The sequence below is a fragment of the Nematostella vectensis genome, chromosome 7 (genome assembly GCF_932526225.1).
Source record: "Nematostella vectensis chromosome 7, jaNemVect1.1, whole genome shotgun sequence".
Classification (NCBI taxonomy): domain Eukaryota; kingdom Metazoa; phylum Cnidaria; class Anthozoa; order Actiniaria; family Edwardsiidae; genus Nematostella; species Nematostella vectensis.
The window spans coordinates 12,188,939-12,209,925 of record NC_064040.1 but is presented as its reverse complement, the minus strand read 5'-3'; the positions used below and the strand labels follow the sequence as shown (position 1 = coordinate 12,209,925).

Below are 20,987 nucleotides of genomic sequence, written 5' to 3'. Positions count from 1 at the left end.
CCTCTAAAATAAGTAATTGGCTTCCTGTGGAAGGCTAGGCTTCATGAGATAACGGCTTGGTTTCAGGCCTGGTTCCTCAGGCTCATCGGTCCAAAAAACAGACTTCACAAATAAAGAAGAATCACTGATCAAATTGTCAGAATATTGTTATGTTTTATCATGTAAGTAGTAATAGTACTTCATGATTGATGTACTGAATTCATAAATCTATGGCTAGCTCTCATTATGTGGAAATATCCTGTCCTGATTATAAACTTGTCAGATTTCCTTGGAACATGAGATCTTGCTACATCCACGCTATTTCGGGCCAAACTTGCTTCAGACCGTCAAGCAAAAGCTGTTTACCGAAGTAGAGGGGACATGCAGCGGCAAGTAAGTGATGCAACCTTTCATCAACATAACAAGGAAGTCGTTTGTGTCTTTGAATTGTTAAATACTAGAATAATAAATTCTACAATAAAAACTATGTTAACGAGACCTGCGAGGTTGGCATTTATAAGATTAAATCAGCCATTTCAACCATAGACTAGTCCGTCCATAGACAATTTCATCCATAGCAAAAGCAGTTATTCTATAACCACAGTCGTTTTGTCCACTTGGTATTTGTAGGTATGGGTTTATTATTGCTGTAACGACGATAGACAATATTGGTGTAGGACACATACAGCCTGGAAGAGGATTTGTTGTCTATCCTGTCAAGTATAAGGTACAGGGGGTCACTTATCAAGGGGAGGCGTGGGGGATTGTTGTCTATACTGTCCAGTATAAGGTACAGGGGGTCACTTATCAAGGGGAGGCGTGGGGATTGTTGGATTGTTGTCTATCCTGTCAAGTATAAGGTACAGAGGGTCACTTATCAAGGGGAGGCGTTGGGGATTGTTGTCTATACTGTCCAGTTTAAGATGCGAGGGGTCACTTATCAAGGGGAGGGTGGGAGATTGCTATCCCGTTAAGTATAAGGTGAGGGTCACTTATTATGGGGTGGGGTGGGGATTGTTATCTTTTCCGTTAAGTATACGTTAAGGGGGTCTCTTATCAGGGGGAAGGGTGATTAATTTGTTGTCTGCCCTGTCAAGTAAGGGAAATGAAGAAAAAATGTATAAATATTTGTTTTTCTAATATGAAACATAGATCAGCATATTCTTTTCTGTGTAGGCCATTGTCTTCAGACCTTTTAAGGGGGAAGTTCTAGATGCAGTTATCACCCAAGTAAATAAGGTATGCTTTAAACATTAAAATCAACAATACTGTAATTACAGTATCTAACCTTTGCAAGTCAATGTCATTATGTTTTCTTAATCAAATCCTCATTTATGTTTTCAGCTTGGTCTTTTTACAGAAATTGGACCATTATCTTGTTTTGTTTCAAGACATGTAAGTTTTTGTCAATGTTTTTTTAAATTGTATTCCTTCCCTGGTATTTTCCGGAATGCTGTGTTGTAGAAATAAATAATCAACCTTTTATCTTTTATTTACCAATATTGTTAGAGTATTTTTAAATGCATCTGGAACAGGTGTAAGGGACATTCTTAGAGGACACCTGTTTTCATGAGTCGTTTTGCCAAACAAAAGAAGCTATGTGAAGCAACTTGTGGATCAGAAAACTGGTTTTACACTGGGGTAGAGCAGTTTATGTCATTTACACCATAGTTTGTTGACATACCAGGGCCATTGCATTGCACTTACTGTAAACATTGTTTTCTTTGCAGTCCATACCACCAGATATGGAGTTTGATCCCAACTCTAATCCTCCTTGCTACAAAACTAAAGATGAGGTAGGGTTACAAAGATGATCAATGAACAATGTATTTTGTTGTTTTGTAGTCTTATCAATGACTGGTGTACTTTGTTTCTCAGGATGTAGTGTACCAGCAAGATGATGAAATAAGGCTTAGAGTTGTTGGAACAAGAGTAGATGCTAATGATATTGTTAGTATTGACAGTGTCTTGCCCACTTATACCGCCTTTTGTTTTGTCCAATTAACAATTCTTTAGATTAAACATATTATATCATACCCCTTCTTTAGACCATTTCCCTGTAATCTTCAAAATATGATGTATGTCCTTTTTTTTCTCTTATAGTTCGCCATTGGTTCTTTGATGGATGATTATTTAGGTAAGTCATGATCACTCATTATATTTTTTTGTAAACTTTACTGCATGGTCATTGCCCATGTTTTTTTTTTTTTAGTTACTGGCCAATTATGTAGGATTACATTACTATTTTTTTCTCGTATTTTCTTGTTTATTTGCCCCCATTTATTTGATTTCTCTTTTTGTTATTTGGTCAAACCACTGGATGTCCATGGGAGCTTGATCAAAAATTCAAAAAAAAATAGTAAATAAAGTATCTAATTTTATCAGATATCTTATTGGCAAATGTTCTTTTCAGGTTCATCAGGATAAGCTTACAACAATGCTTCAGGTCCTTGCCCCGGACTTGCCTCAGTAACACTGAAGTGCTTACAAAACATATCTAGATCTATTTGAGAAAGACATGTGCTGGGTCTAGTATACTGCTCAACGCTATCCAGGTCACCTAAACCCATCTAATGAAGACACAGTGTCTGTTGTGTTCTTTGGAAGACCTAAGATCATGCCTATGGATTCCCTGCTAGCAGAGGCCTCTTTTCTCTGTATTTCGCTGGGCTGGCTAAATACAGAAAAAAAGAGGCCTCTGCTAGCAGGAAAGCCTATGGTGTATATATTAGTCGTTTTATCCAGTTTTCTCACTTAGTGTACATAATTTTCTTACCTTCTTTGCTTTTGGTTAATAAAAATGCAAATACCTGTTTGTGCCATTGCTTGTCTTAAAAAAGCCTATCTTGAAAAGTGGCTTACGTAAGCTTAACCCCAGGCATTTCTAGTGGATTTTCTGTGCTTAGAGACTACAGTAGCTCCCCACATATAAGAACCTGGAAATTAAGAACCAACATTTATTAGGCTGAAATGTGGTATCTTATACACCATTTATATAAGAGCCTTTCAGTAAATCTATAAGAAATTGTCCAAAAATGTTTAGGCTAGCCATGTAAAAAGCAGCTTCTTATATGTTAGCCTACTTATATGTGGGGGTGAACCACTATAATTGTGTAGGTTTACGATTTTGTCGTATGTGACCTGCCTACAACATGTCTTAGCCCTGAACAGCACACTACGACTTTCATATTCGAGAAATGAACGAAGTCGTATGCTGATTTACTCTCTATGACTCGAGTTATAGACGAGGTGTCGAATACAACTCAATCGTGCTGTCTAAGTCAGCCTTTATACTCCTGAAAACAAGCCACATAAAACTCGTTCAGAATGCCTGAGACGAGTCAGAGCTCAGGGCACGGCTAGATGGTGGTTACAAAGTGTAGAACTGTCCTCATCGATTGTAATTTGATATATGAAGTTTCTCGTCAAGTTATTATCAGGTATCGAGGAATGCACCAGGTATTAGCGGCATGTATTACTTTGTGTGCCAGGTATTATACAAAGATTGTCAGGTAATATAAAATGGTCAGGTAATTCAAACTCCACCGTCATGTACTGTATTTGAAGGGGGGGGGGGAATAATTCAAAATTCATATTCGTGTATTTCAAGTCAGGTATTACAATGTACATCAGGTATTATTATGTGCGTCAGGTATTACAAAGTGCATCCAGTATTACAAAGTGCGTCAGGTATTACAAAGTGTGTCAGGTATTACAAAGTGCGTCATGTATATCAAAGTATGTCAGGTATAACAAAGTGCTTCAGGTATTACAAAGCGAGTCAAGTATTACAAAGTGTGTCAGGTATTACAAAGTGCGTCATGTATATCAAAGTGCGTCAGGTATTACAAAGCGCGTCATGTTATACAAAGTGCATTCAGTATTACAAAGTGCGTCCAGTATTACGAAGTGTGTCAGATATTACAAAGTGCGTTATGTGTTACAAAGTGCTTCAGGTATTACAAAGCGCGTCAAGTATTACAAAGTGTGTCAGGTATTACAAAGCGCGTCATGTTATACAAAGTGCATTCAGTATTACAAAGTGCGTCCAGTATTACGAAGTGTGTCAGATATTACAAAGTGCGTTATGTGTTACAAAGTGCTTCAGGTATTACAAAGCGCGTCAAGTATTACAAAGTGTGTCAGGTATTACAAAGTGCGTCATGTATATCAAACTGTGTCAGGTATAACAAAGTGCGCTAATATCATTACAAATTGCTTCAGGTATTACAAAGCGCGTCAAGTATTACAAAGTGTGTCAGGTATTACAAAGTGCGTCATGTATTACAAAGTGTGTCAGGTGTAACAAAGTGCTTTAATATCATTACAAACAACTATAGTTTCCAAGCTAGCTCCACAGAGCTTGTGAAACAACTAAAATGGGATACGCTTGAAACTAGAAGACTATTCCACCAGTCAGTTCTAATGTTTAAATTCTATAACAACCTTGTGGCCTGCCCTCTCCCTACTTCTGTTTCTCAACCGTCATATAGAGTCACTAGGAGGCATAACCATAGTTTTTTGCAACTACAGTCTAATATTCTATCCTATAATTATTCCTTTTTTCCAAGAGCTATAAGAATCTGGAACTTACTTCCAAGTAACGTTGTCAATCAAGTAACCCTAGAGGCATTTAAAACAGCCGCTCTGCCGGCCATCAGGCAGCTAAAGGTGCCTTCGCACCTACGCCGGCTTTAAAGCTGACCAACCCTCCCATTACTAGCGTAAGCTATATATACATGTGTATAGGGAGTATTTATTTAAACAAAGTGCGTCAGTTATTACAAAGCGCGTCCAGTATTACAAAGTGTGTCAGGTATTACAAAGTGAGTCATGTATTACAAAGTGTGTCAGTTGTAACAAAGTGCTTCAGGTATTACAAAGCGCGTCCACTATTACAAAGTGTGTCAGGTATTACAAAGTGCGTCAGGTATTACAAAGCGCGTCAGTTATTAAAAAGTACGTCAGGTATTACAAAGTGTATAAGGTATTACAAAGTACATCCAGGTACTGTATCACACCGCTTTTATTACCCTTGTATCGCTATCTTCCCATAACAATTGTCAGAATTTCTTTGAAAAAAATTGCTTTTTAATGTATACCCCGCGTAATTAATATAGATATGATAAAAACTCTGCAATGTGTCAATTGTTCCAGTCCATAATTCTACTCCACCCCGCACCCCGCACCCCGTGACCCAGACTCATGACTATAACCTGCACAAGAGCCATGAGACACTTTATTTGGACATTATCTTTCACGAGAGGGGCGTACTGGAGCATCACATTATTCTACTGAAGACTGCTGCTTTGGGAATCTGTTTTTAAGTCGAAGTGAATGAGGAACCTGTGACTCGAATTTGTTTCCTTACCAGATCGCAAGATTTTTTGTCGTTCACAATTACAGCTTAAAAAGGTAGGAGAAAGATGCGAATTTTTTTTACTATTATTTTATTGATCTATTTACATGACATGAATATCTCAATCGCTACGAAAATCTCTCACCTAAAAAAGCAAATAAAGAAGTACACCAAGTTCATACTTGAAATAAGTGTGTCTTTAAGCGAACTACTGTGATTCCAGGGTTTGTTGTTGCCACAAAAGGCCAAGTTTCTGCCCTAAATGCGGCGTGCTCTCTGTCATGCACTTGTTTTTGGCAATAACATAAGAATGGAGGTAGTATCAAAGATATATAATACCCACTGTCCCACTTGCGTTGTCGCTATCGTAACATTGGTCATTGTAAGTTTTTAAAAAAAGGCTGTGGTGTGGCCCATTAAGTTCTCGTTATTAAAAAAATTTAAGTCCATGAGCTTCCACGGATACGAGTAGCGTGACAAATGTGCTTGAAGGCAAAACCCTATGCAAATGAGACAGATGTTTAGTTCAGAAGCAAGATAAATGCCCTTTATGTGAATATCAATCTATCCCACCATAAAAATGGCTCAAATACTAATTTATACAAAGATGCAGGGATAATTTTGTTTATTTTCATTCTATAAGCACAACACAGCACTGTCATGCAACTCGGACCCATGACTAACAGTAAAAAGATGAATATAAGAAAATAGCGACCAAGATTTACCTTGTTCGTTTTTTCTGCGGTTTTAAATTAATATAATTTATAAATAACAAAAACAGAAAACAAATATAGGGGATTAAATACAAACTTTATATGCTATTGCTTCGGCCCTTGTATGAAGGGAACACATCAAATCAAGTAACAAGTATCACTTAAGACTTGGAGTATTTCATTCAATGGAATATCTACATTTGAGCGTGGCTCGGATTGTAGTAACATTTCATTTGTGCCAAGGCCATCCATTCATGCGATATGCTTGGAATTGTTTAATCTCGGTCTAGCTGTCATTCCAAACTTAAGGGATTGGAGTAAATCCAAGTATCATCTTACGAGCGTCTAAACAGGCCACATGTACATAACATTTGGCTCGTTCATGTTCTACAGATTCTGTTCTACAATGTACTGTTGTAAGATTAACTCTTTTTACAAACCCGAATTATTAAAAATAGGGGCGTTAGCCACTAAAACGTTTTCATGCGCAAACCAGAGCTGTAGAAGGCCTCAATATATTGGTCGCTCTAAAGCATTTACGAGTTATTGGAGGGACTTCTGTGTCACTCGATCGTCGGATGTGTATCACCCATAAATGTAATAACACCCATAAATGTTACAACTACCTAAATGTAATAACAGTCACCCATAAATGTTATAACAACCATAAATGTAATAACACAACGCCCATAAATGTAATAAACAGTCAACCATAAATGTAAAAACACGTCGCCCATAAATGTTTTAACTTAAAATTTTAACTGGTAGAAACAATATTAGACAACCAGATGTCAGATGTCATGTAGGTGTCAAGGGGGGTGCAACGATATGTCAACTGAGCATGACGTCATCGGTGACGTCACTAAAAATAGCAATACTTATATTTCATCATAGAAACATCAAAAGGTGGTCAAACTTTGCAGTTTATTTTTCGAACCATTTCTTATTTATTTATATATATTATCTCATTTATCTATATATTCTCTGTTTATTTTTCGTATCATCTCTCATTATCCGCCGATATCCCAGCCGCCAGAAGAGGTTAATTTACTAAATATACACTATATATATATACTATACTATATATATAACATGTTAAGAAGATATTTAGCATTAAAATGTCCCAAAAATAAGAATGGTCCAGCAACAACTAAAAATTAGACGTTCTTATAAAAATAAGAGTGTATATAAAAACATTAAGAAACTATTGGTGGCATTGACACCTCTACTGGTTGGGGGGAAGGGAGGAGTAACTTGGTTGAATGGAAGCGATGGAACCAAGAGGCCATGATATACATTATGGTCTCTTGATGGAACTGGATTTTTTGATTGACTCGGTATTGTGCGTGAGAGTGCAGGAGTGTCAAATGGCGGCGTGATTGGCCTTCTTTAATGGCATACTTGAGTACACTTGGGTAAAACACAAATATCGAAGCGATGTCGAGAGGGTATTTCCTACAGACCATTTGCGAATAGGCCCAGATGAGGTCTGGCAGGGCGGTTATCACCTGTGCATTGCTCAAGCACAACATTTCACAAGGGCACCCAACGACCATTTTCGGTCAAATCGGAAGCAAGGTCACCTACGGATTTCGGGGTCGCCCTAGAAATGTCTACTTTTTTTTCGGAATTTGTATTTCTAGATCACCTATGTCTCTCGGGAAGAGAGCTGGATCACCTATGTGATGCTTTTGTTACCACCATCACCATTTTCGGGAGATTTTTACGTCCGACATGCTTTAAAAAAGGAAAGAAAAGTAACTAGATTTTTCGGATGGCTGTAATTTTGCCTAGCAAATCCGAACAGAAAAAAATACATAGGAAAGCTCTATATTGTATAAAAACGACTGCAAACGAATAAAAACAGTATCTTAACTCACTTTAGGCCGGTTGTGAAATTTTCGTCGTTGGGTGCCCTTGATTTCAAAACATAAAGCAATCAGAGACAATATTTGAAGGTTTGATTGTTCGTCAAAAACTTTCATTCACTTCTTTATTTCATTTCTTAGAGACAATATATTGTTTATGAGAAATCCGATTATATTAAAGTAGTATATGAGTTAGGAGCACAGTCTAGACAAATAATGAGATGCGTGTTAATCGGTCTCGCACTAATACCCGCGATAATATGCAATCTTGAGAGGCGCTCCTCTCGCTTAGTAAGGCAAGATAGTATCTGCCTATTTCACGTGGGAGTTGGCCACTTCTTTGTTTAAATCTGAAAATACATCTTTTTCTTTCTTTCTTTTTTTTTTTTTTTTGCAAGAAACCTAAAAATATACAAATCCCCTAGAAATACCTCAGTAACTCGCTTTTCGGTTACTGTCGAATCCGTTGTATCGCGACGCCGCATTTTCAAAACATCGATTTGTTTTTGTCTTTTGGTATTTTCTGTTCCGCCAGTCAAATTATTCTAAGCCAATCAGATTCTTTCCTTTTCTCGCTTAGTGCAGTCGCCTGGCTCTCTGTCGCGACACTGTCTGGTTTTCGTCCAGAGGATAGCCAGGGAAGTGTACAAAGCTAGACTCTGATTGGCTCAGAATGGTTTTACTGACGGAACAGAAATCCAAAACAAATCGTGTTTTGAAAACGCGGGTCGCGATACAACGGACTCGACAGTAAATCAGCCGATAGAAATAGATGCTATTGTTACTCGGTACTTTGCAGGAGGGTAAACATGGCGGCCTGATTGGGCTTCTTTAAGAGCATGCTGGTAGTTGCGAATTTTAATTAGTATTAACACCCACAAAATAGTCGTGTAACTGCGGTTTTTAATATTTTGCGAACTATTGTCAACAATTTCCAACATCTAAACCCCTTTCTGGTCTTTTTCATTCAAACTAACGGAATTTTATTTGGCGCATTTTGATTCGTCAATGCATTATGGATAGGTGACTGGAAACCTTTTTATTGCTGGCCCAGTGAATACGCTTTAGGTTTTGTATGGCGGAGAGCCAGGAGGCGATTCGAGAGTTCGCATAATATTTAAAACTGCAGTAGAAAAAAAGGTCGGGAAAGATTACAGACGGCGTTTATACGTTTAACACCTTGCTATTTTCAGGTGGTCCAATGACGCAAGAGAAATCTGTTGAGGCCCCAACAGGGTTGGATGTGGAGACCAGGCCCTCTCGGGAAAGATGGGACAGGAAGATCGAGTTTATGTTCGCATGCATCGGGTTCGCAGTGGGTTATGGGAACTTTTGGCGGTTTCCCTACATGTGCTTCAAAAACGGGGGAGGTGCGTGTGCAATTGCCGTTGTTATTAAGGATGATAAGTATTGATGTTTATTTATTAGTGATGACGGTAGGATAGTGATGACGCAGGGCCGTAGCAGGGGTGGGGCACTGGGGGCACGTGACCGCCAATATTTTCAAAAAATATAAGAAAATGACCAGAAGGGGCGTGGCTGTGCCCCCCACTATTTTCTTAATGGGTCTGTATTCTGCACCCCAATCGTACGAGTGTCATCACCATCACTATTAGCATGATTCTATGGCGGTAAATAATTATTGCTTCGATGTTATGATCAGGATGTTAACGATAATGGGGATTGTGATAATCATGCTGATGACAATAATGACAATGGTGGTGATGATGATGATGATTATGATCATGCCATTGGCGATGATAAATGATTATTTTGATGTTGATGATGATATTGTCAAAGACGACGATAGTTTTAACATTGATTTTGAATATAATACGTACTGTAATTAATATACGATATAATACAAACTTACATTGGTGCAACCTTTCCCTCAAAACTAGACAAATATCATTAATTGGCACTTTTCTTAAAGTAGTTACGTTCTTAAAGCGGCGTTATCAGCAGTTGACTTCCCGGAGGGCCCACGGAAACCTAAAAAACCCATTCGAATCCGCGCTAGTTTACAGGTCATCTCTAAATAATCAGTCACATCCTCAAAGAAACTTCCAATAGACACACTGCTTTTACAATTTTGAAATATTTTTCGCGTTTTCCGTTAAAAACCATCGGAGATTGTTACGTAATCGACCGGAAGTAAATTGGTGACGATGCCGCTTTAATGTGAAAACATTGACATTCTATGTTTCGTTTGCACAGTGTGAAAAGGTGCGTGGGGACAACGTGATGCTGACCACGTATGGCTAATCCTGTACGAAAAACACGGCCCCTGAGCTCTCTTTTTTTTGCCTTTTCACCCTTACACCTATTTCAAATAAGGTTACAATCTATGTGTCGTAACCCGCAGTGCTTTCGGGGAATCAAATAAATAATAAAATAAGTTCAATCCAATCAAAACAAACAGCATTTTGGAAAGCTTAAGAGATCTTATTTATGTACCTCTAAACGTTCACATGGCGTGAAAGAGAGATCAGAATTCAGCCATTTTTGCGTTACCCATGAATCACTGCCGGCTACGATACCCTGATTTGCGGGTGCAACCTTGATTGAAATAGATGTATACAGTAGATCCCATTAGCTGTTTTCACAAAAAAGTTGTTCAAAATTGAAAAAACTTTGATTAATCACTAAATTATCCTGTTGCCCTGGTTTAACGTATAATAGGATTGGAGAAAGCGTACATTAAAAACAAGTTCAGTGGTGAAAACCTTTTAAGGTTTTAAGTAGCAGGCTTATAATGAATTTCCAGGGTAAATCGAAGATTTTAAAAAATAGTCTTTTATCCCTGACATCGTTAATGGGGTCGACTGTGTTTTTTTTTTTTCGTTTGCTTTCATGCTGTTTACTTATTCCTTTTCTACTATACGTGTATACCTTTTTATCCGTTTGTTTGCTTATGCTTTTCCACATTATCTATTTGCTTATTAAACATCCTCGGGGACCCAGGGCGTTGCGGAGATCGGGCACACAGGGAGTGCGCGAGAAAGAAAGAGCACTGAAAGACGTCTTTCAGCCTGTTTCTTTCTCGCGCCGCGCTCCCTGTGTGCCCGATCTCCGCGACGCCCTGGGTCCCCGAGGATGCTTATAAAAGTGGCGGATGTAGGCTGGGGCAGCCAAGTTCTCCCCTCGGACAGAAATTTTAGAATAAATGTAATGAAGCTGAAACTCACAAATTTTCCTCCCATCATATGCTTTATAATTGGAGCCTCTTTCTTTGGGTCGGTAGGTACTCCCCCCACTTTCGGGAAATCCTGTATCCTTCCCAGACCATTAATCCATAAATAGCTATAAATGCATCCGGGTGCTAATTACGTCGTGCGGGGAAGTGCAAAAAGTCTTCTTAAAAGTCCAAATAGCACATTTGCTGGGGAAAAGGAGGGCGTATTTGCCGCTACGGGAGAGGATGCTAAGATAGGCTCTAGCGAGCATCTTCACCTTATGTTATTTATTGGTTATCTTTCATCTCCACATTCTCATATTTTCAAGAACTCGGTATTGGTTTCTCTATCCAGTATGTCCGAATTCTCGACCACCTCTGAACATTCTAGTATCATTCGTTTGTTTATTTTCTCGCCAATTCGTTCTGTCTGCCCGTAGGAAGCTTTCTAACCCTATCTATCAAATCCATATAACAACAAGAGAAAACACTTTGTTATGACCAACAGTACCTATTTTTCGGCTGTGTACAACAGTCTTCCTCAGGAAATATAGGTGCTGTTGATCATAACAAAGTGTTTTCTCTTGTTATCAGTTAAATTGTATCGAGAATCTAGTTTTGACAACACAAAGAGATGCTTGTGATTTATTTATATTTATCAAATCCATATATGTATCTACCTCTGTCGCAATGTCCTCGTGACACTTAGTGCCCTCCTTGTGTCTTTCTCACAGGTGCTTTTCTCATTCCATACTTCTTGTTCCTGGTTCTTGGAGGAATCCCTTTGTTCTTCATGGAGCTAAGCATCGGCCAAGTACTACAGCGAGGACCCGTCAAAGCCTGGCAGAAAATCAGTCCACTCTTTACCGGTAAGTATCAAAATTTACAAATAAGCTTAAACGTGTAACAGCATTACCACTCGCAAACACCATATTTGGCTAACAAATCGGGCGCAGGGGGGATTATACGGTAGGTACAAGTATTTTAGGCGGGAAACTTTTGGCGGGAAACGGTTTGACGTGAGCTCGCCATGTGGATTCATAGCCGTAGCGGGCCTCGAATTATTATTGTTATTTTTTTTTTGGGGGGGGGGGGGGGGGGTACAGTAAGAAAACAATAGGGGGCATAGCCACCCCCCTACTGGTCATTTCCTTATAATTTTTGAAAATATTGGTGGTCACGTACCCCCAGTGCCCCACCCCCTGCTACGGCCCTGGAATCCACTTGTTACAAGAGATTGATTTCTCTGAGTTCACAAGTTATTCGTGGGCTGTCACGTTGTTCAATGCGCTTCAGGAACGTGAATTTTACTTTTGTCCAGGTATCGGTCTCACCTCCATGATGCTATGCTTCCTGGTCGCCATCTACTACAATGTCATCCTTGCATGGAGTTTATACTATCTTTATTACTCGTTCTTCGCGGAGGTGCCCTGGGTCGGTTGTAATCATCCCTGGAACACACCTGATTGCTATGTGCACAACGCGTCCGCTGTCAACGCTTCTGGGGTTTCATCTAGCAGGGAGTTCCTTATGTAAGTATAACTCGGTTCTAGATAAGTGGGCTTCCTGTGAAACACCTTTTATTGTTTTGTACACAACGTGTCCGCCGTCAACGCTGCTGGAGTTTCATCAAGCAGGGAGTTCCTTATGTAAGTATAACTCGGTCCAAGATAAGTGGGCTTCCTGTGAAACACCTTTTATTGTTTTGTACACAACGTGTCCGCCGTCAACGCTGCTGGAGTTTCATCAAGCAGGGAGTTCCTTATGTAAGTATAACTCGGTCCAAGATAAGTGGGCTTCCTGTGAAACACCTTTTATTGTTTTGTACACAACGTGTCCGCCGTCAACGCTGCTGGAGTTTCATCAAGCAGGGAGTTCCTTATGTAAGTATAACTCGGTCCAAGATAAGTGGGCTTCCTGTGAAACACCTTTTATTGTTTTGTACACAACGTGTCCGCCGTCAACGCTGCTGGAGTTTCATCAAGCAGGGAGTTCCTTATGTAAGTATAACTCGGTCCTAGATAAGTGGGCTTCCTGTGAAACACCTTTTATTGTTTTGTACACAACGTGTCCGCCGTCAACGCTGCTGGAGTTTCATCAAGCAGGGATTTCCGTATGCGTGTATAACTCGGTCCTAGATAAGTGGCCTTCCTATGAAACACCTTTTACTGTTTTGTACCCAACGCGTCTGCCGTCAACGCTTCCTGGGTATAATCAAATCATCATGCAAGTAGAACTCGGTCCTTGATGAGAGGGATTCCTGTGGAACACCTTCTGATAGATATGTTCACAGCGCGTCTGCCGTACACAGCACTGGAACATATCTATTTTCAACGTATTATGAACACATTTGGAGTGTCATCAATTCAAGAGTTTGCGGCTCGTCCCTTGACTACCTGTGGCGCGCACTGATTCTGAATCCTGAAACCTGATGTGCTCAACGCTTCACCCATCACATTATTTATAAAATAATTACAGCTCCACTCGATATACAATCCTGTTCAACTACAGTGTCCGAGATCTCTTAAGCGTCTGATTACATGTCTGAGAGTAACAATTTGTTTCTCTTTTCAGCTACAAAGTCCTAGAGATTACCAAAGGCATTGATGAACCGGGAGGCCTGAATGTTCACTTGACTGTGTGTCTTCTGGTAGCCTGGGTACTAGTGTACTTCTGCATCTGGCGAGGGATAAAGACCACGGGTAAAGTCGTCTACGTCACAGCTACGCTTCCCTTCATTATCCTCATCGTTTTCTTCATCAGAGGAGTCACTTTACCCGGGTCGTTGAACGGAATTCTGTATTTTATCACTCCAGAATGGAAACGGTTAAAGGATCCAAAGGTAAAGACGTTTTCAACGCTTTTATCTCTTCATCGTTGTGAGGGCTCAATCAGCCGTTTCTTTATTGTCTTATTTTCGGCAAATAAAATTTTGAAATAGCATTTAATAAAAACATAGCTTCAATCAGGTCAATTTAAAGGACTGTATTAAGAAAGCCAAAGGGATTAGATCACTTCTTCTTGTGGTTACAAAGCTGCTAAGGTGACAAAATGGAAGTACATAGACCCTTTAGTAATCCAGTTAAGTAGAACACTTTTGACGTAGGCCATTCCAGTGAAAAGAAAGGACACGTGACCCAAACTCTCTTCACCTGGCGCTTCTAAGTACGGCCATGTACGGGTCGCGTGGGAAGTAGGCGTGAGAAGAAACTTTGACGTTATCTTTCTTTATCTCTTTTCGCATTTGGTACAATTTGGAGAATAGATTCTAATCATCTGTCTTTCTACTAGAGGGCAAAATGTTCAACAGATTTCGGTTTTGTAGGTCTGGGTGGATGCATCCTCTCAGATTCTGTACTCATTGGCCATCGGTTTTGGTGTCCTGACAGGCTTTGCCAGCTACAACAACCGCAAAAACAACATTTACCGGTAGGTTAACTTGACAACGACATTTAGAGTTCGGTTTTCCGGACAAGACAGTATTTACAGCACTGGCCATCGAAGCGAGGGCAGAATCGGGTAAAGCGTAATTGCGGATGTACTCGAAAAGTGTTTTGGCGGATTGATACGAAAAACGCTTAGGCGAATAAAAATAAAAACGCTTTAACGTATTGATACTGTTTTTATTTCTTCCAAAAGCTGTTTTTTTCTCTGAGAGACCGTAATTGGTCTAAACATCGGTATTTGTTCCTGAGTGGCCGTGTTTTTCCCGTTTTAGGGACGCAATGGTAATCTCGCTCGTCAATTGTTGCACCAGTATCTTCGCCGGGTTTGTCATCTTCTCTATTGTCGGACACATGGCGCACATCCAGGATAAAAGCGTGTCGGAAGTCGCGTCTCAAGGTAATGCAGCCTGCTCAAACTCCAGACAGCCTCAAACCTGCTATGAATCAAAACGAGGTTGACAAATATGTTGTACACCTCTATAATACCGAGTAATTACTCTGACGTTACAAGCGCTAACTCTTCGTCGGAGCCCTCCCCCCCTCCCCCCCCCTCCAACAACAATAAAAAAAAAAATAAAAAAAATAAATAAAAAAACATACAAAAAAACAAAAACAACAAAAAGACAACAACAACCAACAAACAAACAAAAGTACAAAAAAAAAACCAACCAACAAACAAACAAACAAACAAACAAATAAATAAATACTCTGTAGTACAACATACTTTCAAACTTATGTTAATTCATAGCATGTTGTCACCGCACCTTCTTAGACCATCTAATTTTTCTAAAGCTTGCCTGGAGTCTTTCTTGTCATACAGGCGGTAAAATTTCTATGGCTTTTCCCTATTTTGGAGAAAACAACGCCGCCACATGTGACACAGACTTCTCGAACCTCTCGCGTTAGCGTACGGAATTAGAAATAACAAAATTTATATATAACAGGAATCATAAGCTAAACAATTTTGTCATTTTGACATGCTCGGCTTTTAAATGCGAAGAGACTGGAGTTCGAACAGACAATGGTGCCATTTAACTGGAGACCTAAAGAATCATGTTTCTTGCATCACATCTCTTAGGCAGCTCCCAATACCGCTGGCTAATCTTTTTGACACGGCGGCACAACTTTTTTGTATCCAGTAGAATTCTCACTGCAAGAAGGTTTAATGACGTCCGAATCCCCGTCTCTTCAAAACATCATACTGAGCATGCAGTCTTTTTGGTTTGTCACCAGGCCCTGGTCTTGTATTCATCGTTTACCCAGCAGCCCTTGCACTTTTGCCTTTACCCCAGTTATGGGCAGTGATTTTCTTTTTGATGATGATAGCCCTAGGACTCGATAGCCAGGTGAGAGTTCCCGGATGAATAAACTAGGGAGGGGAGGTTATCTTTCTTATGGTGATGCCAGGGGCCGAAAAGTCAGGTTGAGGCAAATAAGTTAGGACATACTCGGGTCATTAATAGCGATTTTTTAAACAATGTGAGTGTCTCTGTATTATATCTTCTTCGGGGATTATTTTGTCCCGAATGGCTTAAAACGTCACATTAGTTAAATTCCCATCCGATTACGAACATTTTTATAGATCATGAGTTTTAGTGTGAAACAAAGCACGAGTTTTAGTGTGAAACAAAACACTAAAACATGAAATTTAGTGTGAAAGAAAAACACGAGTTTTAGTCTGAAACAAAACACGAGTTTTGGTGTGAAACAAAACACGTATTTTAGTGTGAAACATAACACGAGTTTAAATGTAACCCTAAATGTTAAATGTAATCCTAAAAAAAATATTGTACTCACAGTTACTATCTCAACGTTTTTCCCTTGTCTAGTTCGGTCAGGTTGAAGTAATTGCACAGGCAATGATCGAGCAATGGCCACAACGTTTAAAGCGTCATCGCGAGCTGGTGAATCTGGTCATCTGTTTTGTCCTCTTCCTTTTAGGGCTCTCGTGTGTATCAAAGGTAAACAGATTTGCAGGCGATGGTTCCTTTTTTAGTTTACCTTTGTATTAATGTGCATTTGCCGCGATTAATGATAAAAATATTGTAAATATGATTACTTGTTTAATGTAATCTCGTTGAATAGCTAAGAGCATGTCTCTTCGGTCCAAAGACTGAGAGAGGTCTTGTGAATTACTATTACTATTACTATTACTATTACTATTACTGTTACTGTTACTGTTACTATTACTATTACTATTACTATTACTATTACTATTACTATTACTATTACTATTACTATTACTACTACTATTACTATTACTATTACTATTACTATTACTATTACTATTACTATTACTATTACTATTACTATTACTATTACTATTACTATTATTATTATTATTATTATTATTATTATTATTATTATTATTATTATTATTATTAAGCGCTAGCTCATTGGCTTAAAATAAATATGGCGTTGTTTGATTGGATTATACATAGCGCTGTCTGATTGGCTTGTCTTAATTGCAGGGCGGGATGTACGTGTTCAACTTGTTTGACTCGTTTTCATGTGGCATTTCCTTGCTGTTTCTCGTCACATTTGAGCTTATCGTGATTGGCTGGATTTACGGTAAGCAAATATTGTAGGAGATTTACCATTCAAAGGGTTAAGAGTAAAGAGTGGAAGCCCACTAACTCAAACTGACTTCCCTAGAAACTTTCAGTCATTTCTACCGGGATAACTCGGAGTCCTTGCTAACTCGAACTGACTGAAGGTTACGGCTCACGTTGGTTCTTGTTGGTCTTCTTTAGGTGCTCGTCGTTACGCGAATGACATAACCCGGACGATAGGGAGAAGTGTGCCCTTGTGGTGGGTCCTCTGCTGGAAATATTTTTCACTCATCATGGTGCTGGTAGGTATCTCGGTATTTTATCAAAATGGTGGTGATGTTGATAATGGTGGTATCGATGATAGTGTTGCTGATGGTAGTGGTGTTAGTGATGATGATGCTGGTGATGTTTGATCATATTGATGATTGTGTTTGATCATATTGATTATGATGATAGTTGCTGTAGTAATAATAGTATTTGTGATAATTATTGTGGTTGTTGGGGGAGCTATGGTGATAATGATAAGGATATGAAGATGGTGATAGGGGAAGTAAAAGTTTTGGTAAAGATTATGGTAATGATGTTTTTTGGATTGGCTATTGTGGAGATGATGGGGATGGTGGTTGTGAGGCAGGCTATAGTGGGGAAAAAGTGGTGATGATGATAGTCATTGTGGAGTGGCTATGGTAGGTAAATTGTGTAATGATGGCGGTGGTAATGATGATGATTATGGTAATGGCGGAGAACATTAATGGGATTAACGCTGGACGATTAAAGCCGCATTAGAGACCTTAAGATCCAGGTTTTTCGCGATTCACGGCTGACCGCAAACCTCAAGCGGTCACGTGACCTGGGCTTGCCGTCGCGTTTGCCGTTCGAAGGTCACGTTTTGTACGGCTGGCACACCTCCTAGAAGTAAGTCATTTACGGCAAGGTTTTGCGTATTCTTGGACACCGAAATCCCACGTTTAACACAGAGAGTTAGCTTTTACTATGTGTTAACTTTCAACTGATATTTGTTTTATAATTGAAAAATACTTTTGAGAATGATTTCATTAGCGCAAAGTCAAAGTGGTCGGCATGAATAAAAACAAACATGGCGCCAGAATTAAAGCTTCTTGTTAAACCTGTTGCTTCTTAAGCTTATCTTAAGCTTATCGGTGCAAAGACCATTTTTTCTTACCAGTTTTGTTATAGCGATGTTTGAGATGGCTCCTTTTAGATAATAATATAATAATAATAATAATATCTGCATTTATATAGCGCCTCATCAATAATTGCCCTAGGCACTTTACAATTATATATCAATTAAATAAACATTACACAATTAAAAATTAACCTGAAAATACATTGTGTCTAATAGGAAATGTTACATTTATAAAAATCGATATTATGATTAAAATATATATATATATATATATATATATATATATATATATATATATATATATAATTCCACAACCTGTGTCAAACTGGACTCTTTCAATAAACATTACTCAGGTTAACTTCCGTCTCTGTACTATAGGCAAGTTGTTGAAAGTTAACCGTAGCCCACAAAAAACTGGTGATCTATCCCCTTTAATAACATGCCGTGTTTTCAGGGCATACTGGTGTTCAGCCTGATCAAGTATAAACACATCACGTACGAGGGTCAGGAATACCCCGCCTGGTCAGAGGGCGTTGGCTGGTTCCTTGCGCTCTGTTCCATGATCATCATTCCTGGTACTATGTTCTTCAGACTCTACCACGCCGAGGGGACATTTGTACAGGTAAAACACGTGTAAACAGCGCCAGCAGTGCTCGTCAAAACAGCCAGCGGCCCGACATGGCGGGAAAACATTGCGCGTATGAACTGCGATTGCTCGTATGAACTGCAAAGAAAAAATATAAAAACACTATTTCATACAATGCCCGTCGGTTCCTTGTATATTCCGGACTGATTTCCCCTATTCAAAATACTGGGCCTGGATAAACATGTAGCGTGCGACATGTCTCCTAGATGTTTCCTAGTTTAGCCACCACCATAAACATGTAGCGCGCGACAAATTTTGAAGGGCGCAACACAAAAATGTTTTTCAACTATCTAAGAAACATTTTTTTGTCGCTGCTACAAGTATTGTCGCGCGCTTCAATGTCTCTCGGGATCTCAATGTCTCTCTGTATCGCGGGCTATGTCGCCAAATTTAGCCAGGCCTTGAGGCCGAAATACCGGGGGGGGGATTTTTTCTTGATGATCTACGCGCGTCTTTTATGAACTCTGGGTCGAAATCTACAAATTTCAATCACACAAAATTTAAAAAGTCGCATTTGATTTTTTTTTATTAATCGATAAGTACTGAAAGGAATTCTCCGCCCTATTTGAAACATTTCCCTGTCATGGCTTGTAACTGATTCATTGATGCGACGTTGAGATTGCTGTGAAGTAGTGGGCGAGCATTTTTGGCTGGCTGATGGCTGACGGATGGTAGAGTTCAGGGCAAATGATCTGTCTGATATGTCTAGGTAGAGCATTCTTTGGCTGGCTGATGGCTGACGGGTCTTAGAGTTCAGGGCAAATGATCTGTCTGATATGTCTAGGTACAGGCCTCGCGCTCGGCTAATTATCATTAATTGTTTCCTCGCCAGCGCCTATATAGGGAGACCTTCGTTGCAATTGACGACAAGACCGACCCTGTGGAAGATGACGAGAAAACCATCACCACTATCTTCTAAGTGCCACGCCTTCAGGCGAACATAGGGAGGTGCGCAGGGTGCGCATGCGACCCCCCCCCCCCCTTTGGTGGGCAAAAAGTGGCTCATTTGTTATAAAAAAATTCTTCAAATACTATGCGTTTTCCATATACCTATGACTGCGCAACCCCCCCCCCCCCCCCCCCTCCTCAATACTTGGTACGCGCCTGGCCTTCTTGATAAGGCGTCAAGCTGGTTTTACACGACATTACAGCCTAACTTCAAGTTTTACCGGATTCTTTAATCTTTCAAAAGCGGCAAAATTTACACTGCTAGGTACCCCTCCTTACGCACAGAAAAAAAAGTGGGCCGATGAATAAACTTCACAGGGTCTTGTGTGATGAGAGACTTAAAGTTTGCCAGGATAGTTAACAATTTCCTCTTGAGTCGGGATTTGTTGGGTTTGCTTCAAAAAGGAAATGGCACGTGAAAACTAGCCTTAAAGGTGAATATTTCACGTGAAAACCAGCCTAAAGGGTGCTCATATCACGTGAAAACCAGCCTTAAGGGTGCTCATATCACGTGAAAACCAGCCTTAAGGGTGCTCATGTCGCGTGAAAACCAGCCTTAAGGGTGCTTATATTGCGAGAAAACCAACTTATATCTCGTGAAAACCAGGTTTAAGGGTTTATGTCGCGTACAAACCAGTCTTACGGAACGGAGCCAATAAGAGGCAAAGACTAACAAATCAGTTTTCAGTAACAAGACTTCCATTTCCATTGACTCGGTCATGGGGGTTTTCCTCAGGCAAATTTATTTCCGGCAAAAGCCACTACCAAAGTGATTTTAGCCCTATAATGTACAAACTGTGATTTCTAAAGAAACAAGCAATAATGAAAGTATATAAAAAGATGTAATTAATAATGATTAAGCAAAGCAATTAAGAATAAAACACTAAATGGCAAGTGAAAAAGAAAATGACTTCAATTTATGGATCATAACTTGTCTGATTATAACTCAGACAAAGAAAATGCTGGCAGACAACTTCGTAGCACCTTCCAACATGGCTGGAAAAAACAGTACCCAGTTTGCTGGGCCAACGTCTCTCAGGATTTTCACGGAGCTTTACGTTAGTGTCGTGCTCTCCAAAGTATTATAAATCATTAAATATTTATACGACTACGACTCTATTCGCGCTGAATAATTACTTGTCAATTGAAATTCT

General features: G+C 39.5%; 2 protein-coding genes across 5 annotated transcripts; both read left to right on the top strand.

Moving 5' to 3' along the window:
• The first annotated feature begins 49 nt into the window (after positions 1–49).
• LOC5510770 (DNA-directed RNA polymerase II subunit RPB7) lies at positions 50–2,794 on the top strand. Its single transcript, XM_032379941.2, has 9 exons — positions 50–161; positions 263–372; positions 610–706; positions 1,156–1,218; positions 1,324–1,374; positions 1,710–1,775; positions 1,858–1,929; positions 2,083–2,116; positions 2,393–2,794. The coding sequence occupies exons 1-9, from the start codon at positions 150–152 to the stop codon at positions 2,404–2,406; spliced, it is 519 nt and encodes a 172-aa protein (XP_032235832.1). The 5' UTR covers positions 50–149; the 3' UTR covers positions 2,407–2,794.
• A 2,399-nt stretch (positions 2,795–5,193) lies between these two features.
• On the top strand, positions 5,194–20,740 carry LOC5510769 (sodium- and chloride-dependent GABA transporter 1). 4 transcript variants are annotated; one of them, XM_048730093.1, is made up of 13 exons: positions 5,194–5,394; positions 9,113–9,289; positions 11,829–11,963; positions 12,416–12,626; positions 13,669–13,936; positions 14,420–14,523; positions 14,813–14,937; positions 15,774–15,886; positions 16,370–16,501; positions 17,012–17,111; positions 17,294–17,394; positions 18,694–18,861; positions 19,718–20,740. In XM_048730093.1, exons 2-13 carry the CDS (start codon positions 9,121–9,123, stop codon positions 19,802–19,804), a joined length of 1,713 nt encoding a protein of 570 aa, XP_048586050.1. In that variant the 5' UTR covers positions 5,194–5,394; positions 9,113–9,120; the 3' UTR covers positions 19,805–20,740. The 4 variants fall into 4 exon arrangements, with proteins under 4 accessions (XP_048586050.1, XP_048586052.1, XP_048586053.1 ...); XM_048730095.1 differs by lacking the exon at positions 5,194–5,394 and adding an exon at positions 10,137–10,188 and having other exon boundaries at positions 9,171–9,289; XM_048730096.1 differs by lacking the exons at positions 5,194–5,394; positions 9,113–9,289 and adding an exon at positions 9,470–10,188.
• Positions 20,741–20,987: the final 247 nt, after the last annotated feature.

Excerpts from the sequence above, each read along its gene's own strand:
- LOC5510770 (XM_032379941.2), top strand. Across the intron at positions 373-609 it reads GAGGGGACATGCAGCGGCAA|GTATGGGTTTATTATTGCTG; the intron begins GTAAGTGATGCA and ends TGGTATTTGTAG. Across the intron at positions 1,776-1,857 it reads GCTACAAAACTAAAGATGAG|GATGTAGTGTACCAGCAAGA; the intron begins GTAGGGTTACAA and ends TTTGTTTCTCAG.
- LOC5510769 (XM_048730093.1), top strand. The coding sequence starts at position 9,121 with ATGACGCAAGAGAAATCTGTTGAGGCCCCAACAGGGTTGGATGTGGAG. Across the intron at positions 11,964-12,415 it reads AATCAGTCCACTCTTTACCG|GTATCGGTCTCACCTCCATG; the intron begins GTAAGTATCAAA and ends ACTTTTGTCCAG. Across the intron at positions 14,938-15,773 it reads GTCGGAAGTCGCGTCTCAAG|GCCCTGGTCTTGTATTCATC; the intron begins GTAATGCAGCCT and ends GTTTGTCACCAG.